This window comes from Piliocolobus tephrosceles, chromosome 9 (genome assembly GCF_002776525.5).
Source record: "Piliocolobus tephrosceles isolate RC106 chromosome 9, ASM277652v3, whole genome shotgun sequence".
Taxonomy (NCBI): Eukaryota; Metazoa; Chordata; class Mammalia; order Primates; family Cercopithecidae; genus Piliocolobus; species Piliocolobus tephrosceles.
The window spans coordinates 7,494,811-7,520,394 of NC_045442.1; the positions used below are offsets into that span (position 1 = coordinate 7,494,811).

Sequence of the window (25,584 nt, forward strand, 5' to 3'; positions counted from 1 at the left end):
ACTCTCAGGAAACCTCCCCAGATTAAATGCACAGCCACCTATTTTCCAATGTGTCATCATTTGGGGACTGAATCAAACTATACTCACCCTGACATAGATTGAATGTGATTACATTTTGGCAAGTTTTCTTCCATTCAAAGGTGGTCTTAAAAAGAACATAACACATCTGTTTGCATATATAAATAAAATAACAAGGGTCGGAGCTATGTAAGCCAGTGTGTTGTTAGCACTTATAAGGTTATAGACCATCTGGTTAAATACAGCTATTCAAGAAGAAAAATTTAACCAGGGTTTCTTAACAATGACACTGTTAACATTTGGACTGGGTTACTTTTTGCTGGGAGGAGGGAGGGTACTGTCCTGTGCATTGTGTGACGTTTAGCAGCATCCCTGGACTCTACCCACTGCATACCGGTAGCATCTTTCACCCTGTTGAGACAACCAAAAATGTCCCTAGACATTGCCACATGTTTCCTGGGGGGCAAAATTGCCCCATGTTGAAACCACAGATTTTGATCAACCTATTTAAAGAGTTGCTTATTTTGAATACTTGTTTTACATTAAGCAAATCAAACTGAAAAGACCTGAGGACAAAAAGCTCTGAGCTGCCTTAGAAGTTGGTCTTTTTCATCATAATGTACTGGTGGAATCTTGTGGAATACTCGAGCAATGTTAACCTGTGGACATGGAAAGAGTTACGCACTCAACCTGTGCAGACTTTTACATCAGGGTTTTAAAACTCACATTAATTTTTCTGTGCAGAATTTTATTCTCCAGTAGGGTCAGGTGTTTGTGTTTCCTATTAATTAAAAAAAGAAAAGTGAGGTCCTATGGTAATAAGTTCTGTGGTAAATAAAATTGGGCTATTATGTTAATAGCAGAGATAATGAAACAGTACTTTCATTAAAAAAAAAAAGTATTTTGGCCATAAATTATCTATACACCCGTGATTGATTATTGCTATATAGATATAATTTATCCTGCAAGTTGTTAAACAGTAATGCAGATATATGCAGAAGTTATTGCCAGGATTTAGGAGGATAACTCCTAGCTTGGAGGTACTGAATTTGGTAAGGGGAAGAAGGAAGGAGAGTGGTCTGGCTGCAGAGCCCCATGGATAGTATCAAAATTAGCCTCTTTCCCCCGTTTATCACTAGGGGACCAGTGCCTAGGTCCTGTCAGGTGGGATCGGGTAAGGCAGGTGGAACAAAGCAGCAGCCTCCTTCCTTCTTTCCTGGGCCACATTAGAGCTTTAGCTTTGACCTTGACCCCAGTTCTTGGCCAGGGCAAGTAGGACAGTAGCTGTGTATGATTTGGGTAGCATCATTAAATGGTTGAAAGTTCCAATAGGATTCTTCTAACTGCAGAACCTTGCATGTTTGCATCCTAAGAAATAGAAGGTCACACAATCCATTTATTAAGTCAAGATATTTTTATTCTACAAAGGTAAAAATAATAGGAAAGAAAGTAAAAAAGAATACTTTGAAGATGGTGAAGAGATTGACAGTGATATGAGGATGTCAGAGAAAAAAGCTGAGTGGGGCCAGGTGAGGTGGCTCACGCCTATAATCCCAGCACTTTGGGAGGCTGAGGCAGGCAGATCAACTGAGGTCAGGAGTTCGAGACCAGCCTGGCCAACATGGCGAAACCCCGTCTCTGCTAAAAATACAAAAATTAGCCGAGCGTGGTGGCGGGCGCCTGTAATCCCAGGTACTCGAAAGGCTGAGGCTTCAACCCAGGTTGAATCGCTTCAACCCAGGAGATGGAGGTTGTAGTGAGCCGAGATTGCGCCACTGTACTCCACCCTGGGCAACAGAGTGAGACAGTTAAAAGAAGGGAAGGTAAGGGGAGGGGAGGGGGAAAAGGAAGGAAAGAAAGGAAAGAAAAAAGCTGAATGACGATAGCGATAAAATACTAGAGAGAAATATGGGTAAATTCAACATGAGCATTCATGTATGTGATATTTTTAGGGAGAGTAGTCAAGGTTGCTTAGCAAAAAATTCATGGCAAGGAAATTGATCCACGGTTTGGCTCTGCCACGTAGGAGCCAGGTAACCTTGGGCAAGTTGCTGAACTTCTCTGAGTTTTCCTTCTTCGCCTGTAAAATGAGTGTCTTCATCTCTGTGGTCCCAGAACTCTATACGGTGCCTTGCCCATAATAGATTCTCAACAGATTTGTTGAAAAAATGACTGAAAAGGATAAAATGGATGTAGCCAGAAGAAATCTGGGCTATATCCCTAGTGACTGAAGTTCCAGGCAGGCACGCCGAGGCCTGGGGTCATGGAATCTTCTTCCAGTTAAAAAATATGTTCCTGGAAATGAAGGCATTGAAAGTGGATACATGCTGTGTTTAAACTGTTGTAAACTTATTCACTGGGTTCTGTTTACCTCCTCTCTTTCCCATTGTTGTACCATGCATTTAATATTCATTTAGAGATTCCCACATGTTAACCTTTCCGCTTCATTCCTTCCTACAATCTCCAAGCAGCTGTCAAAAGTAATATTCCTCTCGCCTGAAAAAAAGTCCTTAGTATTTCTTTAATGCAATCTGCTGCTGCTGAATTCTCTCAATTTTTGTTTGTCTGAAAATATCTTTATTTCACCTTTAATGTTAAGGATATTTCATTTTTTAAAGGACATTTCATTTTCAATTTTAATGATACAGAACTTTAGGTGACAGTTGTTTTCTTTAAACTATATAGTATATTCTTTTGTCTTCCGTGATGTCATTTGTCAATTATTATTGCTCTTTTTAACATAGTGCATCTTTCTTTTCTTTGTCTCTGTTTTTCAGAAACTTTGCTGTGATTCATCTAGGTGTGGCTTTTCTTTTTCATTTATAATACTTAGGATTCATTTTTTTAATAAAAGTATGTGACTTGATATCTCTTCCCAATTTTGAAAAATTCTTATTTTCTCTTCAAATATTGCTTCTGCTGTTTTCTCTTACCTCTTTGCTGGGTCTCTAATTACATATACCTTTCACCATGTCCCATATATCTCTGAAGCTTTTTTCTGAATTTTCCCGCCTTTTATCTCTTTATGCTTTTGTCCTGCATATTTTCTTCAGACCAATTTTTCACTGTACAATTTCTTCCTTCAGCTGTGTTTAAAATGCCATTGAACCTACTCATTGAGTTGTATTTTCCAGTTTTTAGAATTTCCATGTGGCTCTAGTTCTGTGCTGAAATTTCTATTTTTCAATTTCCTGAACATTTGAAGCGTGGCATTTTAAATGTTAAATTCTGCTTCTGAGTTTCTTTAACTGCATCTCCTAAAGGTCAGTTTTTATTGCCTATGGTTTTTTCCTTGTATTTCAGTCTCATCTTCTCAGTGTTCACTTATGCCTGGTTATTTTTGGAGTGTCGGACATTGTATATGGGCAGCTTAAAGACAAATAGAGCCACTAGATGATGTCATCTGGTTGGTGCCTAGGCTAGAGGCACTTGTGATCAGCGACTGAACTGGTCTCAGTCTTTGTGAAGACTGATCTACTTCTCATTCACCCTCTCTCCTTGGGTATAGCATTTAGAGGTTCCCACATGTTAACCTTTCTGCTTCATTCCTTCCTACAATCCCCAAGCAGCTGTCAAAAGTAGTATTCCTCTCGCCTGAAGAAAAGTCCTTAGTATTTCTTGAATGCAATCTGCTGCTGCTGAATTCTCTCGATTTTTGCTGAATTCTCTCGATTGGAATCAGGAGTTATCAATACTGCCTCCTCACAGGCCCTCATCTGTTGGTTTTGTCTTCCTTGCCCTGTGAGTCTGTGGGAAGTTCTGGTGAGGTTTTTTGGCCTCTCAGCTGCCTCTCCTAATAGCTGTAGATTCCTTGAGTGGGACAGTTACCTCCCCATTCTGGGATCATGCTTTCTGTTTTCTTCTCCATCTGGGTCATGGTCCCATAATACTTTATTACTTTGGAAATGCTACATTGCTTTCAAATATCGTTTTTGTATATTTCCCCCAACTTTTCTAGTTGTTTTTGGTGGGGAGTTAGGTCTAAATGACTCAAACTCTCATTACCAGAAGCAAAACCCCTCCCTTTGTGTACCATCAGCTTAATGACTGTGGAATATCACGTCATGAGGTTCCCATGTTGTTTTGTTGTTTTTCATTCCTGAGACAGGGCCTCGCTCCCTCACCTAGGCTGAAGTGCAGTGGCACAGTTCTAGCTCACTGCAGCCTTAAACTCTTGAGCTCAAGTGATCCTCCTGACTTCAACTCCCTGAGTAGCCGAGACTACAGACACATGCCACCATGCCTGGCTAATATATATTTTTAAATTTTTTGTGGAGATGGGTTTTCACTATGTTGCCCAGCCTGGTCTCTAACTGCTGTCCTCAAGCGATCCTCCTGCCTTGGCCTCCCAAAGTGCTGGGTCTCTAATTACATATACCTTTCACCATGTCCCATATATCTCTGAAGTTTTTTCTGAATTTTCCAGTCTTTTATCTCTTTATGCTTTTGTCCTGAATATTTTCTTCAGACTGATTTTTCACGTACAATTTCTTCCTTCAGCTGTGTTTAAAATGCCATTGAACCCACTCATTGAGTTGTATTTTCCAGTTTTTAGAATTTCCATGTGCCTCTAGTTCTCTGCTGAAATTTTTGTTTTTCAATTTCTTAAACATATGAAGCATGGCATTTTAAATTTTATGTGTTTTTAATTTTTAACCATTCCCCTGAAGTGGCCATAAAAGAGGTGTTTTCCGACTTCACTGTGAATTATGCTAAATGTCTTTCCGCTTATATCTGTGCATACTTTTCTAGTTAGTTCCTTTAGATGATTTCTTAGAAGTGGAATTGTTGAATCAAAGCTCTGCACATTTTTAAGGAGTAGGAAACCTGTTTCCAGACTGCCTTACAGAAAGCGGCACCAATTTACACTTTTACCAGCTGTGCATGGGAGCGCCCATTTCTTGACATCTCACCAACACCAGCATCTCATGCTTTAATAAGCCTAGCACAGCCCCGGGCGGCTACCAGCTTGGCTGAAGGACTCCCAGCTTTAAAAGTCCTCAATAGGTTGGAACCGTGTGTCAAAATTCATAGGATAAGTTGTTAGGTAAAATGAAAAGGGCTGCAGTTAAAACAAACAAACAACAAAAAACTAGCTAAGCAGATTCAGGATAGGAAAACCTGGTATAATAGCAGTTCATATTAAAAAGAACGAGGGGTCATTTTAGATGACAAGCAAACGCACTCCTGGACTGGATTTGTAGACCTTGAAGGCACAGATATGGAAACATGGGGTCTCAGTGAACGCTAAATTAGGTGGCTCATATCTGAAATACTCCAACCATGGTTACGTTTTAAGAAGTCTGTGACATGCTTCCAGAGCAGAATATAGAAAGAGGCTGGTCTGTAACCATGTGGCAGGGAAAGCAGCTGAGAGAACAGCGGTGTGTGTCCCTCACAAAAGATGTGTTTGGGGGAAGAAATGAATTTGCATGACTTTGAAAAGATAGTTCTTCTCGACTACATTTAAAAGTATTTAAAAGCTGGGCATGGTGGCTCACACCTGTAATCCTAGTGCTTTGGGAGACTGAACGGGGAGGATTGCTTGAAGCCAGAAGTTCAAGACCAGCCTGGGCAACATAGCAAGACTTTGTCTCTACTAAAAAATTAGTCAGGCGTGGTGGCATGTGCCTGTAGTCCCAGCTACTCAGGAAACTGAGGTGGGAGGATTGCTTGAGCCCAGCAGTTCAAGGTGGCAGTAAGCCATGATTGTACCACTATACTCCAGGCCTGGGCAATAGTACATCTCAAAATAAAAATAAGGAACAGGCAGTTACCTACCAAATATTTTATTTTAAAAATGTTTTGGTGCGCATTTCCTGTTGGTCCCCACGCACAGGGATGGACATGAGCCTGCTCTTCTCTCCAGTTACTGCCCTTCGTGGACTGTTCCTGCCAGAACTTGGAATTGGTTGTAGCAGAGGGCAGATGCCTGATTCCCTGGTTTACCCATGGGGCGTGTGTGTATGTGTGTGTGTGTGTGTGTGTGTGTGTGTTTCTGTTGTTCAATACTTTATGACAGTGGTTCATTTTTAGCTTTGATCATCAGAGGAAGAAAGATGGGCTTGCCTTCTGTCTACTTTACATTCCATAATTTTGTTTTATTTTGTTTTTCTTTTTTTTTTTTTTTTTTGAGACGGAGTCTCACTCTGTCGCCCGGGCTGGAGTGCAGTGGCCGGATCTCAGCTCACGGCAAGCTCCGCCTCCCGGGTTTACGCCATTCTCCTGCCTCAGCCTCCCGAGTAGCTGGGACTACAGGCACCCGCCACCTCGCCCAGCTAGTTAATTTTGTTTTTTTTGTTTGTTTGTTTGTTTTTGTATTTTTTAATAGAAACGGGGTTTCACCGTGTTAGCCAGGATGGTCTTGATTTCCTGACCTCGTGATCCGCCCGTCTCGGCCTCCCAAAGTGCTGGGATTACAGGCTTGAGCCACCGCGCCTGGCTATTTTGTTTTTCTTTATTAACTGCTAGCAATAGGACCCCAAAAAGTCCAGGCATACTGGGGGCAAAAGCGTATGCATGGTTTTCATGGTGAAGGATAGAGTGCTCCAGAGTTATTGAGAAGGGATTTATTAACTTTTCTTATTCAGGTAACTATGATTGTCATTTTGGATGAAATTCTTATGAGTGATTCTTTTTCTCACTTCCAATGGGAGAACAGAGATAAATGTGTGTGTGTGTGTGTTTGTGGTAAGATGTTATGGTTTGCAACAAAATGAAAATTCAATTGTAAGAACAGTAGTGTTTTCCTGGATTGCAGGGCAAAAATATATTCTTAGACAAAAGGAGCAGAGGTATGACCAGTACAAATGGCAGTGTGGTGCGATCCTTATTGTCAGTCACATGAAGTGCTTCTTATGTGCTATCCCTGTCCAAGTCATGATAGAAACTATGTCATTTAGTCCTCCCACCTGGCATGTTATGACTTACCCATGAGGGACACTGGACTCAGAAAGGCTAACAATGACCAAAGCATCACACAGCTAGTAAGTGATGGAGCTTAGATTTGATCCCAGATCTATGTGATTCTAATTTCTGGGGGGAGAGGGAGAGGAGGCTATAATATTTTTTTAAAAAAAAGAGTTCTAGTTTCCTGTGAAGCTCTGATGGGCTTAATTGACCACTTCCTTTTATTTTCCACCGAGGCTGGATTTTCCATTTGTAAAGAATTAGAAAGGAAACCTTTCATTTATGCTTGATGATCATGTAACAGTTTTTGGATTTCCTTATTCCAGTGCAATTTTAGGTAAGAACCTGCCATATACTTACAGAGAATACACACAGGCACATCTACACACAATTTTGTTTATACAAAATATCTCCTAGCTAGTGATACATCAGAAATCTTTTCTGAACTATTTTCTCTGAAATCATTGCAAATAAAATATTTTTCTGTAGGAGTTCAGGAATCTCTGTATGATATGATATCTCTAGAAAATAGTGGAATTTTGGTTCTTACTGGCTGTAAATAATGTTGGTCAGTTGTAAGTTATTCACACCCACGTGCTACGTCTGTTAGCTGTCTTGACTCTTCCTCTGTTTTCCATTTTTCTAGTCAATATTAGTTTTAGAGTCTAAGTAAGTTGATTATTTACCCAGTTTTTTATCATTTAAGTCAGGTCATTCTTAGGAATGGAGCAATCTTTTCCTCTTCGTAGCAGAACAGCTCCCTGCTCTCCCTCTTCCTCTCGTCAGCTCTCCCTGACGAGACTGTCACGGGAGAAATCCTGCAGTTTCCACAGTGACCTCTTAAATGCTGTGACGTTTTCACTCCTGTGGTTTGGTTTTGGATGGGACAATCCAGGAAGGCTGAAAATACGCTAAGGTTTTGCTGATCACACACTTGTGATCACTCTAGCCTCATCCTCAGCAAGGACTACATTTTCTATTTTGGTCTGAAATTCATCTGTGTTAAGGGTGAATTCAAGTACTTTGTCAACGAATCAACAGCCAAAATTCTGGTATATTCATTTATTCCGTGTAATGACGACTTTGACTTGGTAGCAAAAATCGAGATTGACTATCAGGGTGGACAGCCTGTAGTTAGCACAGTGTCAGATTCTGCCCTGTAAGCATTTGATGAAGGCATGAGCATATTTTATGAGGCATTGATACAGTTAATTCAAAAAGGCATTGATTTCATACTTTCTATATACAAAGAAGCAATGCCTGAGGCACATTGATGGGTTTTCAAAGTTGGCTGAGGCCTCAAGAAACTTGAAGCCTAGTGACTGGACAGTGTTTGTGAGTAAACAGAAATAACCACATTTCAGGTAAAATGTGGCAGTATAGTTAGAAGAACAGAGACTGGAGAGAAGAGCTCTACCTGAGCCTTCGTGGAGAGTTTTAAAGGCCAGGGCATCTGAAGGGGACTTATGGAAGATGGGGAGTACTTCAGGAAATAGAAGGAAAGGCAAAAGAAGAAATGGGAGGCCGAGGCGGGCAGGTCACCTGAGGTCAGGAGTTCAAAACCAGCCTGGCCAACATGGTGCAACCCTGTCTCTACCTAAAAACAACAAAAGTTGGCCAGGCGTAGTGACACACACCTGTAATCCCAGCTACTCTGGAGGCTAAGGCAGGAGAATCACTTGAACTTGGGAGGCGGAGGTTGCAGTGAGCCAAGATTGCACCACAGCACTCTAGTCTGGGTGAAGAGCGAGACTCCATCTCAAAATAAATAAATAAATAAAAATAAAAATAAATGGGGTGCTCATTCACTTGTTTCATGTGTATCCCACATCATCATCCTTTTGACTTGAGGCCAGGGATTGTGAACTCAGTACCTGTAGGGGCCAGGCCAGGGATACAAACCAGTGTAGCTAGCTAGACATAAGATGGCAGGTAAGCTTTGCCCCTTGGGCTCCGTATGTGGATCCCATAGGGCAGGTGCAGCTCGGAGAATTGGTGGCTTCGAGTTAGTTTTGGCCAACTGTTACCATGGAAGTAGAAACCCAGGGTTGCCATTTTTTCCTGATATTTCTCCCCTCCCAGAAGCTGCACATCCAGATTTGTCTGAGAATTCTCCTGACACTTAGATGTTAGCAACTTAATCAAATCGACAGCACTGGATGGCGCATACTTTGGAGCCACACCAGTGACAGCTGCAGGCTGATGGAGCCGTGTGGGTTGCTGGCCTGTGAAATTTGGTCAAGCACAATGATTCTGCAATGTGGTCCCCAGACCAGCAGCATCAGCATCACCTGGGAACTTGCTAGAAATGCAGATGCTTGGGCCCCACCCAGATCATCTGAATCGGAAGCTTGAGGTGGGCGTGATGAACTCTGTTGTAATAAGCACTCCGCGCGATTTTGATGCTTGCCCATGTTTGATGTTTTTTATTTTTATTTTTATTTTTTACTTTTCTAAATGGCTGGAGAAAAAAATCAAAAGAAGAATATTTCATAACACATAAAATGATGTGAAATTCAAATTTTGGTGTACATAAGTAAAGTTTGATTGGAACACAGCCACATTCGTTCATGTGGTCTATGACTGCTTTTGCACTGCGGTGGTGGCGTTGAGTGGTCACGACAGGGACTGCATGGCTAACAAAGCTTAATGTATGTATTATCTGTTCCATTACAGAAAATGTGCATCAACTCTGCTCTAGAGCACTGGATGTGATGGAGGGGGAGAAGGCGGATCAGGGAGTCTGGGATGCTCAGGAACCTTGGCTTTATACCCAACCTTGGCTTTATATATGAAGGGCAGAAGTATTATTTGAGCCCTGCATTAATAAAACAGCTCGGGGAACAAAATGTAGGACTGGCTGATGAAAGAGTAGCCAGGGGAGAGCTGGAATGAGGGCCATGTGGCAGGAATAGAGGGAATTGTGGAGATACTCCAGAGAAGGAATTGCAAAACTCAGTCACTAATTCAACATTGGAACCGAGGAGAAAAAGAGAGTCAGAAGAGGGTACCAGTGTGGGCCAAAAGGATGATGATGACAATAGGAAAAAGAAGGGGTCACAAGATGAGGAATGCACTTGGGGGAGTTGGGAGAAATATGAAATGAGCTGGTGAGTTTTCAACACCATAGCCTCTGAGTTGCCAGGGAGAGATCTGCTGATTGTGGCGTGCGGGGCATTTGCAACACTTGTGCTGGGCTCAAGAGAGCAGTCAGAGCTGGAGATTTGGAATCGAGCATCTTCTACATAGAGGACCAAGTTTTTCATAAGTATGCCAGGGCTTCATGACTGGCTGATTTTTCTAATGTTTTAACAGGAAAAAAAAGCTGAACCCCAGTTTTCATCAGCAAAATATACAGATGGAGGATCTCTCTGTCCCAGAACCAGACTGGGTTGAGATGGAAAGTCATAACCGTAAAGGTTGCAAAGTCCTGCAAGCCTGGTGAAGTGATGGTCTGGTTCACGTGGTGGCTCCAAGGGGCCAAACAGCCAGATGACCCAGAGTCCTTCTCAAGTCCTTCATCTGCTTTTGCCTTGAGTCCTCAGTCCCAGAGCTGCATCCATCACCCCCGAGCCTTGGGATTTCTGGCTCCATCTCCCAACTCCAGTGGAGCTTCTCCTCCAGCTTCAGCGTCCACCTCTGTCCCATTCCTCCCATGCCATCTCCCTCCTGATGCTGAGGCTCTCGTGAATACCCCAAGATACAGCCAGGCAGGCAAGCAAAGGGAAGAGCAGGTGACAGTCTTATTTCAATTTTTGTATACAGCCACGAAGTGAGAATTCTCTTTGCAGGATCTTTGTGAGGCTTACAGCGTGCATTTTCATGGTGCAATTTGAATGTGTTTTATAAAAAGTTAGCAATTAGCTGTAATTCTGTTTGTAATAGAAAAACTTGTTTGCATTCGGCCTCACTTAGTACATAGTGACTTGTGCTGCCTCTGTGATCGATAGCAGGATTACTCTTTAAAGGGCTTAGTATATTCTGCTGATGTTTATTTGAAAGACATTACAGTGATGCTTTATAAATGGCTTTTACTCAACATATGAATGGGGTATTTTTCTAGAATACAGCTTGCAGCCAACAGACTAGCAACTTAAGCTAACTTCCCCTGACTGACAGTTTTGAAATGGTGTTGTAGGAAAATGGTACATGAATGTACCAGATATGAAATTAGTCAGATAAATGAATTTGAATGGGAAGCAAGCTTTCTGGTTAATAAACACAGTGCATATTGTTCTACCACTGGCTGTGTCTTAGAAGGCACATAGGCCACTCCAAAAACAATGTTCTGTGCTTTTATAATATTTTAATATCCTTGGTTATATCAGTAAGTGTATCTTAGAAAGTATTACCTTAAAACATTCTACACCAAAATGAAGTCCATTCACATGTGCTGCATCTCACAGGTCTTCTAGTACCTTCTATCCCCTTCTATGATTGGTCATACACATATTACATAAGAGCCTCTTTCCATATAGAAGAAGGGTGAAAGCTAACCTGCTTTCAGCTATCAACCCAGGACTGGACCAGTGCCTGGCTCATAAATAGGCCCTCAGTTAAGAAATGTATAATATTCCTTTTTGAAAATTTTTTAAAATGTCATTTATTATGCCCATTTTGATCTAACTATAAAAAGCATAAAAAGGGTGCAATTTGGGAAAATAGCAATCAATAATAAGTGAAATGGTGTCTTGTCACTGTCATGCTGTGCAGTAGCAGTTTGATTTGTGATTGGATTTCTGTAATAAGCATGCATTTTCATCTTGTCATGCATGATGGTTTCCAAACAGCCTTTTTACCATTGGAATCTCATAGCGATCATCCTAATTATGTCAGTTGTCTAGTGCTGCTATAACAAATCACATCAGTTTAAGTGGCTTAAAACGACACCCATTTATTATCTCACAGTCACAATCTCAAGGTCAGAAGCCCAGTGGGCGTGGCTGGATTCTCTGCTTCAAATCTCACCAGGTTAAAATCAAAGTGTCCACAGGACTTCCTTCTTGGTGGAGGCTCTGGGGAGAACCCATTTCCTGCTCCTTGATGCACTGGCAGAATTCACTTCTATGTGGTTTTAGGAACATGGTTCCTATTTTCTTACTGGTGGTTGAGGGCGGTTCCCAGCTTCTGGAGACACCAGGTTCCTTGGCTCATGGCTCGCTTACGTCACCTTCAGAGTAAGCACGGTGGGTCACGCCCTCTTGTCGCATCTTTCTGACCCCAGTCATGAAAGATTCTCTGCCTTCAGGAACCCTTGTGATTACATTGGGCCCATCTGAATAATCCAGGGTGAGGTCCCTGTCCTTAACCTTAACTGCGTCTTCACAGTCCCTTTCACTGAGTAAGGTAACATATGTATACGTTCCAAGGCTTAGCACATCTTAGGGGGCTGTCACTTCAATGACCACAATGATAGACAGGAAAAGTGTTGTTATCCCATTTTCCTAGTAAGAAAACTGAGGCCCAGCAGAGTTAAAAGACTGGCCCGCAGTCCATGGCCCACAGCTGCCATCTGACCATAGCCTTCAAGCCTCAGGCCCCTCCTACTATAGCCTCTTAAATGGAAAAATGCTGTATTTCCAAAATGAAATAGTTCTTTGTTGCTTAAAATCATTGTTCCTTTGCAGTCAAAAGAGGAGGAATTTCTGCATCTCCATAAACTTTCAACCTAAGATGCTCCTAGAAATTGATCAGGGTGCTCCAAGACCTCCTTCTGGGCGGTCCGAGGATGCTGAAATGAACTGGGTCTTGGAACCCAGCCTAGGCCTTCTTCCCATGACAAGCACACCTCCTCATCAGCCCTGCTTTCCAGTGCAGCTGGCATTGACACTGAATGTTGCAAGGGGCTGGTACCCATTGATGTGGATGCCAGGCACTTGGCACTGGGGCTGCCAGTGGTCCTTATGAGCCCAGGAGATGTGTGGCTGACAGGAAAGACTCATCCTGGCCTTGGCCTTCTGCCTCCCCACCTTGGCATCTGATGGTCCTCAGCAGGCAGCCAGGTGCTGGCAGAGATGCCTGGAAGCAGGAGAGGGCACAGGGCAGCAGAGGACCGAGGAGGTGGTCCCACAGCCTGGCGGGGGTTAGTGTCAGCTGGGGCCTGGTCAGAGGCTGACTTCAGCAACATGATGTCAACACACAGTCCAGCCCCCAGGCACCAAGTCACCACATGGTCCTGTCCCCAAGCCATTGTGTCACCACGCAGTCCTGTCCCCAAGCCATTGTTTCACCACATGATCCTGTCCCCTGGCCACCGAGTCACCACATGGTCCTTTTCTCTGGCCATGATGTCACCACACAATCTTATTCCTGGGTCACCATGTCACTATGTGGTCCTATCCCCGAGCCATCATGTGACCATGTGGTCCTATCCTCAGGGCTACCATGTCGTCATGTGGTCCTGTGTCCAGGCCATCATGTCACCCTGTAGTCATGTCCTTAGGGGTGACTATATTACCACATGATGCTTTCCCCTGGGCCACTATGTCACCACTTTCCTGTCCCAGGGCCACCATGTCACCATGTGGTCAGGTCCTTAGAGTCACTGTATCACCACATAGTCCTGTCCCTGGGCCACTATGTCACCACACGGTCCTGTCCCTAAGGCCACCACATCACTCCATGATCCTGTCCTAGGGGCCACCATGTCACCACATGCTCCTGTCCCTAGGGCCACCACGTCACCACACTGTTCTGTCCCTGAGGCCACCACGTCACCACACAGTCCTATCCCCAGATCATCATGTCACCACACCCACCTCCACTCTTTACCTTGTATTTTGCATTGATTCAGATTTTATCAAAAGTCCTGCTGCTGCTGCTCCTCCTGCTGCTGCCGCCCCACCTTTTCTGTCCTATTTTGGATTTTTTTATCACGAAGATCCAAAGAAACTGAGCAGGAGGATGTGGAGTCCTCTCTGGAGAGCTGAGGGTGCTGGGGCCCAGCCTGGGAACATGACTTCGTTGGTCATTTGTATAGTCTCAAGTACAAATGTAAGAAATTCAGCTCGCAGGCCGAGCCCTGCCTCCTCTCCTCAGAAGAACAGAATGCAAGTCCATTTTCAAAGACCAGGGTTTTTCTGCTCCTTGTACAGGGATCCTTGTACAGGGATCCTTGTACAGCCACTTGTATCCCATAGGGGACGCTGGCCTCCTAGGGTGAGACAAGCAGGCAGCCCACAGGTCAGAGGGCCCTCTGCTTGTGACAGTGTGTGACAGGTGAGGAGGGTCTGGAGGTCACTGTTATACCTCCTTAGGGGAGCGTTGCAGCTTTGGGGTCTCCTCTCCACCCTCCAGTTAGTGTTCCTCCTGCATCCCTGGCTCCTCCTGCCTGTACCCTTCATCCTACAGAGGCATCTCGGTGGCCCTGCTCCAGGTGTAGGGACTGTAACGTGGAGCACGCTGACAAATTCTTTGTCCTTGGGAAGTTTCTATTGTACCAAGGGAGAGAGACTGTAAACAAGTAAAAGAAAAACAACAAATCATCACAAATAAGGAACTTTGCTAGGAAGAGGCAGAACAGGGTGTGTGAGAACCAACAGCCCCCTTAGGAGGCCACCAGGGCTTCTCTGAGGCGGTGATGTCCAGGCCAGTGACTGGAGGTGAAGCCACACAGAGGGCCCAGGGAAGATGTGTTGGCAGAGAGTCAGCAGCCACAGGGACCCAGAAGCTTCGGGAGCAAGTGAGTGATGACCTCCAAGTGAGCTGCCAGGTGAGCAGACGCCAGAGCCTTTGCGGCGTGAAGGCTGCAGTTTTGTTCTAAGTACATCAGGTCACCATTGAAGGGTTTTAAGAAAGGGCATCGCTAAGCTCGGGAATTCTGGAGGAAAGCTAGGGTGGATTTTCTCCAACCTCCCCTCTCTTGTGGATCAGGGGTGACGGAGGGAGATGGTCAAATAAAAGCTGAATTTTAGCTGTGTTAAGTTTGAGAAATCCATGTCATACTATTTTCCAGGTTGCTTTCTGATAAGTCATGTTGTCACTTCCCTCTTCCAACCCAACAGTAAGCTGGAGAAAGGAACAGAGCAATGTCGTCTGCTTCAGAATTGACCATTGTCCTCAGACAGATGCACGCACCTGGTGGACTGTCATTCTATAGCATTCAGATGCACAGAAGCAGACCAGAAGTATTTCAGTGAATAAATAAGGCTTTAAGATGCTCTGGCTATAGCTAAAGTAATCTAAAATGAAAATCTAAAATGTTTGCTACAAACTTGAGGATTAGCAATCATACCAGTAGCAATGGGACAAAGAACTTGAGCTAAGAGCATCACAAGGACCAAAGGTGATGTGATTGTGCCTTTTCCTGCAGGGAGGGAGAAGCGAACTGAAAAACCGAGACTCTATCATGCGACAGAAACACAGTGAGAAGATCCTGTGCTAAAAATAATCCAACATTCTAACACACAGACAACTTCCAACTGCATTATAAACCTAAGGATAATACGTGCCATCCGCTACATTTTAACAGGTTGTTTGCTAAGGTTAATTATCCATCAGAATAATTGTCAATAACTCATGAATAAACATTATCATTATTTTTGTAATAACAAACAGGCCCCAATCCAGCGACACCCCATTATAATGCTGCAGTGCCTTAATTCCTGACTGTGTTATACTGCAGTTAATTCAATTTTGTCCTCTCTAAATTCCACAGTGCGCATATCTTCCAGGCTGTGGAACTAGCACACTAATATTAAAGTGGTAATCAAGATTGCCTCTAAATATTCATAGCAATAAATGACTCCCTCGTGCCCCATGAATGCCAGGGCTGTAGCCTGAAGCATTTATTTAGTGCCGGAGAGGGATCTAGTTATTTTAGAGTTCCCTTGAATGCAATATTTTAATTTTGTTGTTCTGCTCGAAAAATTAGATCCCTCTGAGCTTCCAGTATTGATGGTTGAGATGAATGACTTTGGCTGTGGCTGACCGTGGTCTATGGAAGGATAACCTCAGAGTTGTGATGGGAGTGGACTTGGCCGTTGACCCCGAATCTTACTTTTTGGATGGTCATTCCCTCCTGTCTGCCAGACCTGCTGCCGTTCCACTGCCACATTAATTCACCCTCAGAATCACGGCAGATTTTTCTAAGCTGTTGAAAATTTCTTATTCTCTAAAGAGAGAAAAACACCAAAGAGCTGATGCTGTACGACATCCCGTCCTTCAGGGAAAATAATGAGCACCCTACAACCATGCAAAGCTACATTTATGGACTCCAGGTATTTTGTGTTCGTCATGGGTGAAATGATTTAAAGTCAAGTTTGGATCAGCCTCCAATCACACACATTAAAGAAGGGTAGCACGACATGGATAGCACCAAAAAAAAGGGATATCAATCTAATCAGCCAATCAATCAATCATCACTTTTCTGCACGTCTGTTTGTACGGCCAGTTCACTGGGGTGTCCTGGCCAAGTGCACTGTGGGAAACCTCTGAGAGAACACAGGCACCTGGGGGCCCTAGAGGTGGGCAGCTGGGTCCTGACCGCACCCGTCTTTGCAGATTTTCCTGGGCTCGCCGTCTCAGGGGGAGTCCGCCAAAAAAGCCTTTCTGTGAGGAAGGCACATGCGAGTGCATGTGCATTGAGGGTAGAGTGTCTGATAAGTTTTGCCCAATGACAAAGCTTCCCTCCTAGGAGGAAAGAGGGATTTGGGGTATATGCAGTATCAGTCTTGGGGTTTATCTCCCAGACTTCATGCCCTAATGAGGGAACTTAGATCTCACTCCTGGATGGAATTGGAAGTGAAGTGTAAGTACAAAGGGCTAGAGCTATTTCATGAAAAATTCTATAATAAACTGGGACATCAGCCCGGGTACTATAATACTGTTACACACAAAAGTGCGTGTTCATGCGCTTGCATGCATGCATATAGGTAAGTAGGGATATCAGTAAATGTCAGTACCTTATGGCCTAAGAGGCGGTGCAGTAGATAAAAATAAATCGATTCACTTGAACTTTCAAACTTAAAAAGATATTTTCTTATGACTTTGGAGGAAACAGGAAGCTGTTGAACAATGCCATGACTTTTTTTGTCACCTTTGTTGAGGAGAACTTACCTCCAAATTATAATGCTTCTCTTGCTGCAGAACCCTTTCCTTCTCTCCTGCCCAGCATCCCATAGGAAGTGGTCCCTTTCTCTCTGGAATGTCCATCCAGAGACCTCTGTCCAGTCTCTCAGTCTGTAACCCTTTCTTGGCCAGCACCTACCAGCTCCTCTTACCTGCTGGCTCCCCTCCAGCCTGTATTCTCCCCTGGCCTTTGGCCACTCTCGGCCTGCACAGTCTCCAGTCTTGGGTCACACCCTTAACCCTACCTACTTTTTCTAGTCTGCCATTGAGCGCCGAATGCTGCAGAAGACAGACAAGTGTGTATGGGTGAATAAGAAATAAAAAAACCCGAATGAAGAGAGTAAGAGATCATCCTTTCTCCAAGGAGGACAAATCAAAGTGAACAAATAAAATTCACACTCAGACATACAATGGTCACGTTGCCAAACATGGAAGAAAAAAGGTCACAAAAGCAGCTGGAGAGAATAGATGGGTCACCTGTCCAAGGAGGCTGAGGACCGACTTCTCAGCAACCAGAATGGAAACCAAGTCATCCGTGATGGTTTGAGCCTGTAGTCCCAGCTACTTGAGAGGCTGAGGCAGGAGGATTTCTCGAGGATAGGAGTTTGAGACCAGTCTGAGTAACATAGTGAGACCTCATTTTTATTAAAAAGAGATAGAAACAGAAGACAGTGGAGCAATCCTAGGGTGCTGAGATAGTGGAGGTGAGAAGACTCACCCTGCCAAACATCAGGACTCAGAGTAAAGCTGTAGTAATTAACACAGGGTGGCACTGGTACATGGACAGACAATGAGACACGTGGCATTAGCTCAGAAACGCATCTCCACATGCTGCTACAGATACAGTGGAAGGATAGGTTTATTTGTTTGTTTGTTTGTTTGAGATGGGGTCTTGCTCTGTCACCCATGCTGGAATGCAGTGATGCGATCTCAGCTCACTGCAATCTCCGCCTCCCAGATTCAAGTGATTCTCCTGCCTCAGCCTCCCGAGTAGCTGGGATTGCAGGAGCACACCACCATACCCAGCTAATTTTTGTATTTTTAGTGGAGACAGGGTTTCACCATATTGGCCAGGCTGGTCTCGAAGGCCTGACCTCAGGTGATCCCCCCTACATCGGCCTCCTAAAGTGCTGGGATTACAGGAATGAGCCACCGTGCCCAGCCAGGAAGGACTTTTAACAAATGGTGCTGGAACAATTGGTTAATCACATCTAAAGTAGAGTTGGACTCCTACTGTGTACTGGACACAAAAATCAAGTCTGGATGGGACTTAAATGTGAAAGGCAAAATTATGAAACATTTAGAAGATAGGGCAGTCTGCTTTTTGATCTTGGAGTAGGGAAGGATTTCTCAAATGAGGCACAAAGACTTTAAACCATGAAGGATTTTATTAAAATTAAGGCATTCTGTTCATGAGAACACATTCAAGAGGATGAAAAGACAAAACCCAAACTGGGAGAAGATATTTATCACACATTGAACAGAGAAAAGCATCTACAGATTCAAAATGACAAGAGAAAGGGAGGAGGAAGAAAGCAGGAAAGAAAATGGTCAGAAAACATGAGCAAGTATTTCACTGGAGAAGAAAATCAAATGTTCCATAAACATAAGCAAAGGTGCTCTGTCTCGCTACTGAGGAGGGAGGCGTAAAGGAAAACCCGGGTGAGCTGCAGTTGCACGGTCAGCAGAATGGGGCTGCCTGCCTTTTAAAATTTTTGCCAGATATTCATGAGGCTATGGAATGAGGGAAACATTTATAACCCATTTGTGCTTTGGAAAACAATTTAAAGATCCCTGGTAAAGTCAAACATGTGCAAACTACACCACCCAGAGTTTCCATCCCAGATTAGCCAGGGAAACTCATATCTGTCCAGCAAGGCAGGGGTCCTCAACCCCTGTAGCCTAGGAACCCAGCCACACAGCAGGAGGTGAGGTGAGCTGCAGGCTGAGAAGCTACATATGTATTTACAGCCGCTCCCCACTGCTCCCATCACTGCCTAAGCTCCGCCTCCCATCAGATCAGCGGAGGCACTGGGTTCTCATAGGAGCACAAAACCTAATGTGAACTGTGTACGTGAGGGATCTAGGTTGAGGGTTCCTTATGAGAATCTAATGCCTGATGATCTGTCACTGTCTTCCATCTCCCCCAGATGGCACCATCTCATTGCAGAAAAAAAATCTCAGGGCTCTCACTGATGCTACATTATGGTGAGTTGTATTTCATTATATATTACAATGTAATGGCAATAGAAATAAAGTACACAGTAAGTAATAATAATGTGTTTGAATCATCCCGAAACCATCCCCCACCCCCAGCCCCAGTTCCCTGGAAAAATTGTCTTCCACAAAACCGGCTCCTGGTGCCAAAAATGTTGGGGACTGCTGTAGTAGGGGACATGTACACAAGAATGTGCATAACAGCGTTGTAAGAGCAAAAAGAGGGGTGGACAGAAAGAACGCCAAAGTCCACCTGTAGAAGAAAGGACTTACACATTGTTTTTACGATAGAATACTATATAGCAATGAAAATAGATGAACTACAGCTATAAACAACCATATGTATAAATCTAACAGATATGAGATTAAGTAAAAGAAACCAGTCCAGTCATAGAAGAATGGACAAAGTATGAGGCCATTTTTATAAGGTTCAAAACTGGGTAAAACTAAACAGTGTATCGCTTAGGAATATGTACATTAGAAATAAAACTGTAGAAGAAATCAAGATAATGATTAATAGAAACTTCAGCATAATGATTACCTCTGATTGGGAATAAGGGAAATGTAACAATGAATTTAGCATGAGGAGGTGTATGAGATGAATTGCCTCTCCCTTCCCCTCAGCAAATTCCTATATTGATATCCTAATCCCGGTGCCTTAGAATGTGACTGTATTTGGAGACAGACCCTTTAAAAAGACAATTAAAGTAAAATGAAGTCATATGTGTGGCCCCTAATCTGATATGGCTGGTGTCCTTATAAGAAGAGATCAGGACACAGACATACAAAAGACCATCTGTGGACACAGTAAGAAGGCAACTGTCTCAAAACTAAGGAAAGAGGCCTCAGAGGAAACCAAACCTGCCAATGCCTTCATCTTGGACATCTAGCTCCAAAGTTCTAAGAAGATAAATTTCTGTTGTTTAAGCCACACGGTCTCTGGTATGTGTTATGACAGCCCCACCAAACTAGTACAGGAGGCTTCTAAGATTATAGAAATAGTCTGCTTTTTCAGTTGGGTAGTAGGTGCCCTGGTGTTTATTTTACTATTGTTTTCCAAATTGTACTTATACATTTTATATACTCTTGGATGTACTTTCCCACTTAAAAAAAATAGAACAACAATTACTGCCAAAACATTTCTGGCCCATTGATTAGCATTTAATTGATTTATTCAGCAAGTGCATTTCTTTAAGCATTCAATAAAAGACACAGTTCCATTAGGGTAATCAATATATCATTTTTAAGAAAAGGAATGCCATATTTTACCAGTATTACTCCATCATCTCCAATAGGTAACAATCAAAAGAAAATGGAATGAATACATGCTTTTAAGAAGTCTAAGGCAATTAGTGGTCTTAAATTAAAATAGCTGTCTGTTCTCCCTCTCTATTGATTTCTCCTTTACTAGTCATACCTCAACTAATGTACATAAAGATCTTCCCTGAAGGAAAATCTATTCTTCTGCAAGATGTTGACATTGGACTCCCATAACACTTCTAGTACTTTATGTGGAATTACTACAAATGTTAATGCTTAAACTACCTCAATTCTTTGGGGGAAAAGGGATGTTGCAAATAATATATTTTTATTCACATATAAAATTTTCTGGATTTCCATTTAAGGTATGTGATCTGTGCATTGATATCTTAAGCAAACACAATTTGTAACTAAAGTAACTAAGTTGTGTATATATACATACATATGAAACATGTAGTTATACACACACATGTATACATACATATGGTGTTTGGGCACATTTGGACAGAATATTGAGAACATGTTTTGTTCTAATATTTTGTAAATATAATTAATAATCTTGTTTTTCACACATATAATTAATGAGTACGTATTGCAAACCCTGGAGAGAACATTATAGAAGCGTTCGTGGTTCAGCCCAGGTGTCAGCAAGTATAGATAAATATGCAAGAGTCCCTGTGATGGACTCGAAAGCAAATACCTGTAAGGGTGTAAGAACACTTTGACAGCCTACACTACAAAGAAATGGTGTATGTTTCTTGGCATGTAGGATCAAATAGTAAAATTAATTTCCAAATTTGAGTAAACACTCAGAAATGCATACAGTTCTTATAAACACCAGACAGTATCAAAATATATAAATTCGGTGTGTTTTTGTAGTCTTTTGCTAGAGTAAATACATCAAAAACAAGGCCTGTGTAAACCCAGAAAACATACGTAAGAATTTCATGTATCTGGAAATTCACCAATTTAACTCTTAAGTTTAAGTAACTATGTAAAATAGTGTCATCCTTCAATGACAATTGAGAAAGAACCTCCTTGAAGCTCATAAGAAAAAACCCTTGGGTTTGTACCTATTTTTATCTCCCGAAGGCCCTGAAATTTAAAATAATCTGTTCCTCAGGCAAGCAATTGGATGATGTAAGTTTAGGTCTTTGTCACCGACTCAGAGCTGTCCAATAGAACATTCCATGATGATGGAAATGCTTTTATATCTGTGCTGTCCCACAGTGGTGGCCACCTACCACACTGAGTTATTGATTCTTGAAATGTACCCAGTATGACTGTGAACTAATTTTTAAATTTCATTTCATTTTAATTAACTTAAATAGCCATACACAGCTAATGGCTACCATGGGAGACACAGAAAGACTACAAGAAGATATGCAAAGGGCTGCCCTAAAAACAAAGCAAATGATGTTTCAGCCTTTCTGATTCTAACCCAGTTATATGGCCTTAGTTAAGGCATGTTTCGCCTTTTTTCCCAAAACTCACGTGACTTTCAGTTGTTGTGGGTTTTCTTTAAATTCTGTTTCATTTTAACTAACTATTTTCATGTTGGATATTTGGAACCCACAGACCATTTCATCTTAAAGTGTAGTGGCATGTGGTTAATTAAGTCATGGTATAGCTGAAACATTATACATATTGTGAAAAGATCTTTTGAGCTCTGGAGTTAAAAGACCGACTTTCAAATATGAAATATTAGAAAACTATGTCTAAACTTCTCATTCTCATAGCTTTTATACAAGCTGAGTACTGAAATAACTGACAAAGCAAAGGCAGACAAAGTCAACATAACTGAAGGAAGCACTAACTGAATGTGGCAGTGATCATGTCTCAGCAAGACTGAGTCTCCACGTTCCGCGCTCATGTGGTGCTGACCAGAAAGAATGAGGTCTCCTTGAGTTTGTGGTGCCTGTCCCGACCCACCTCTCCCTCCACTCTTCTTTTTTTTTTTGAGATGAAGTTTTGCTCTTGTTGCCCAGGCTGGAGTGTGGTGGTGCGATCTTGGCTCACTGCAACCTCCGCCTCCCAGGTTCAAGCGATTCTCCTGCTTCAACCTCCTGAGTAGCGGGGATTACAGGGGTGTGCCACCACATCAGGCTAATTTTTTGTATTTTTAGTAGAGATGGGGTTTCACCATTTTGGCCATGCTGGTCTTGAACTTCTGACCTCAGGTGATCCACCTCCCCACCCCATCGGCCTCCCAAAGGGCTGGGATTACAGGCTTGTTTTCTTTTTTTGAGACAGGGTCTCACTCTGTCACCCAGGCTGGAGTGCAGTAGCGTGACCATAGCTCACTGCAGCCTGAACTCCTGGGCTCAAGTGATCCTCTCGCCTCAGCCACCCAAGTAGCTAGGACCACAGGCACAAACTACCACACCTGACTAATATTCTGATATTTTTTTAATTTTTATTTTTTTGTAGAGACAGGGTCTCACTGTGTTGCCCACCTAGGCTGGTCTCAAACTCCTGGACTCAAGCAATCCTCCAGTGCCTGGCCTTCACTGCTCTTTTTAAGCTGCTAAGAAACCTTAGTTTATACGCTGTGTTGTGATGGCATTTGGCTCTTTCTTAGGTTGACCGCATCATTTATTCCCTCAATTGACTACTCCTGTGGGTCTTATTCAGCTATTTGTAAGTCAAAGCCAAGTGTTTTTCAACTGACTTCTCTTGTTTATCTTTCAGAATCATCCAGAAGTGCTGAATATTCGAATACAACTGGAAAGCAAAGAACTGATCATAAATCTGGAAAGAAATGAGTAAGTTAATTCTTGTTTATTGCTTGATAGGAGAAAGTTAAGACACCATGGACAGAAAAGTGCTCTGTGATTTATGTTGGGGTTTAGAAAACAAGAACGAAATGCATGGATTTGTAATCCAAATTTGGATTTGAGGCGAGAATTAACTTTAAAACAATTATCTAATGGAAAAATAATTTTATCACTCTGTAAAGGAACTTTATAACTCAACACTATTTTTTCATAGTTCTGATGTTTTATTTTTTTCAGAGCCTGGTTGTTCAAAGATCTAACTTAAGCATCCCTGTACTGTTCAAATAACAGAGTTTCATAATTAATCAACTTTTGACAACTCCTGGATTATATTAGGGGAAACAGCTTCAAACTGATAGAAATTATCTTCTCCCTGAGAAATACCAAGAGTTCATTTTATCTTTCAATGCTTATCTCCAGTGGTTTGGACTATTTCTTTCATCTTCTTATTTTTAAAAATTGGTCCTTTTATGGAAAAATTTCCAGAAAATGGCATTATAGCTTCTTCTGGGCCACTTGGATACGATTATATATTTTGTGTGCCTTACTAGCAGAAAACTTTGTCTGCCTCCAACCATAAGTAAAACAACTCGTTTTCTTATTCTTTATACCCTGGCTATCCCCACAGATTCCTCAGATTTAAAGGACTCCTTAATATTCTATTTAATTTGTACCATAAAAGAAGAGCTCATTCGTTCTACTAATAAGATAGAAGTCAGTTTTCCAAGTCCTGCTTGGTCAAAATAGCAGTTTCTCTCTTCCAAAAGTACTGGTTCCTGTTCCTCACCCATCAGCCGGATGCTGATTTTTTCTGAAACAAGAGTAGAGGTCGCAGAACCTCACTGGGATGAGTTCTGTCAGGGACGTGGAGTCCCAGAACCTGACTCAATATCGTCCTTTAAACAAGTCAGATCATTTACTTGTGTTGGTGCTTTGATTTGAGTGTTTTAAGCAAGTCAGATGAAAGACATACTCAATCAACAGCCAGCCCGAATGTTCAGTGTCTAATGCCAAAATATATAAAAATGTATATAAAATCACACTACCTGCTCCCTGGGATCTGCAACCTGCCTCTTTGTATTTTTTTCTTACATGCTTACTGCTCACCATTAAATAGATCAGAAGCTTTGGAAACAAGAAATGAGGTGTTTTTAGCTTTTCTTGTGACTTGATCTTAAAATACAGGTTCAGGCACATATATTATATAATCAGGAATCTGAAGAGAAAACTGTACATTGCTTTTGATCCATCTCCCTTAGCAAAGTACGTATTTTCATACTCTATTTCTTTACATAAGAATATCGAGGGGTACACATTTTTGTACATTTTTAGGTACGGTTTGGAAAATATCTCAGTGGAAGAAGCTAGGCATTCCCTGAAAGATCAAAAGAATATAAGCCTTCTGGTGGTGATGCATTTTCTCAATAGGGTTGTTGTGGTGGGCAGTTGGATTTAGGAGTGTTCTTTATTGCACCTGCTCCCATTGTTAGACTGTTGGAAGAAACGTGGTGCACAGTATGAGGGGAGGCTAATCCTGAACGTTTTATGGAGCCTTACGACTGCAGGTAGAGAAGCAAAAATCGACCTCATAAAAACCTTAAGTTGTTTTTACTATGAAAATAATATACATACCCAGTGAAGAAAACTGAACATCATAGGCAGGAAAGGAACAAATAACCCTAATTTTTTTTAAAAAAGTACTTTTACCACCAAACACAATCCTGTTTAAGATTCTGGTGAATTATATAGATGGATTTTTTTTTCTTATAAATAAGCCTTTGCTTCTTTTTCTTCTTAGTTGATATCGTAGTCTATATGCAATTTTGTATCCTACTACTTCATTTAGCTTCATAATGGACATACATTTCCATAGAGAAATAATTTCTTAGAGCCCATCTGGTTCTCTGAGTTTGTAAAGTGACTTAATAGCCTTATCCATGGTTCCCTCTGAAAATGATTTACCTTCCATTACTGCGGATACTATAATACATGTTCACTGCTAGATAGTAGCTAATTTGTATAAGTATCATTTTAAAAGGTGACTTAATTTGCTGCCTTTCAATTCTGAGTCTTTCACAAGATAATCTCAAAATTATAAAAGTTGAAAACATAAAACTTTCTTTTTAATTTATTCCTCTCTTTGCAACCTCACTGTCAGATTGCATTTTCAAAACTATATAGAAAATGTTTCATATGTTCCTATGATATTCTATAATTTTAATTGTATTACTTGTACCAATTTTAGAAATTCCTTTATATTAAAAGTAACATTTTCATAATAAGAGGGCGCCAATATTACTATTTCACTGATGCATTACCAAAAATACTTCAGTGT

General features: G+C 42.0%; 1 protein-coding gene across 5 annotated transcripts in view; it reads left to right on the forward strand.

Moving 5' to 3' along the window:
* The window catches only part of ADAM12 (ADAM metallopeptidase domain 12), a 370,747-nt gene that overhangs the window by 81,960 nt on the left and 263,203 nt on the right, over positions 1-25,584 (forward strand). For all 5 annotated transcript variants that reach the window (XM_023224458.3, XM_023224459.3, XM_023224460.3 and 2 more), the window contains exon 3: positions 23,164-23,237. In XM_023224458.3, the coding sequence (XP_023080226.2) occupies positions 23,164-23,237 (74 nt within the window). The remainder of the gene's footprint in view (positions 1-23,163; positions 23,238-25,584) is intronic.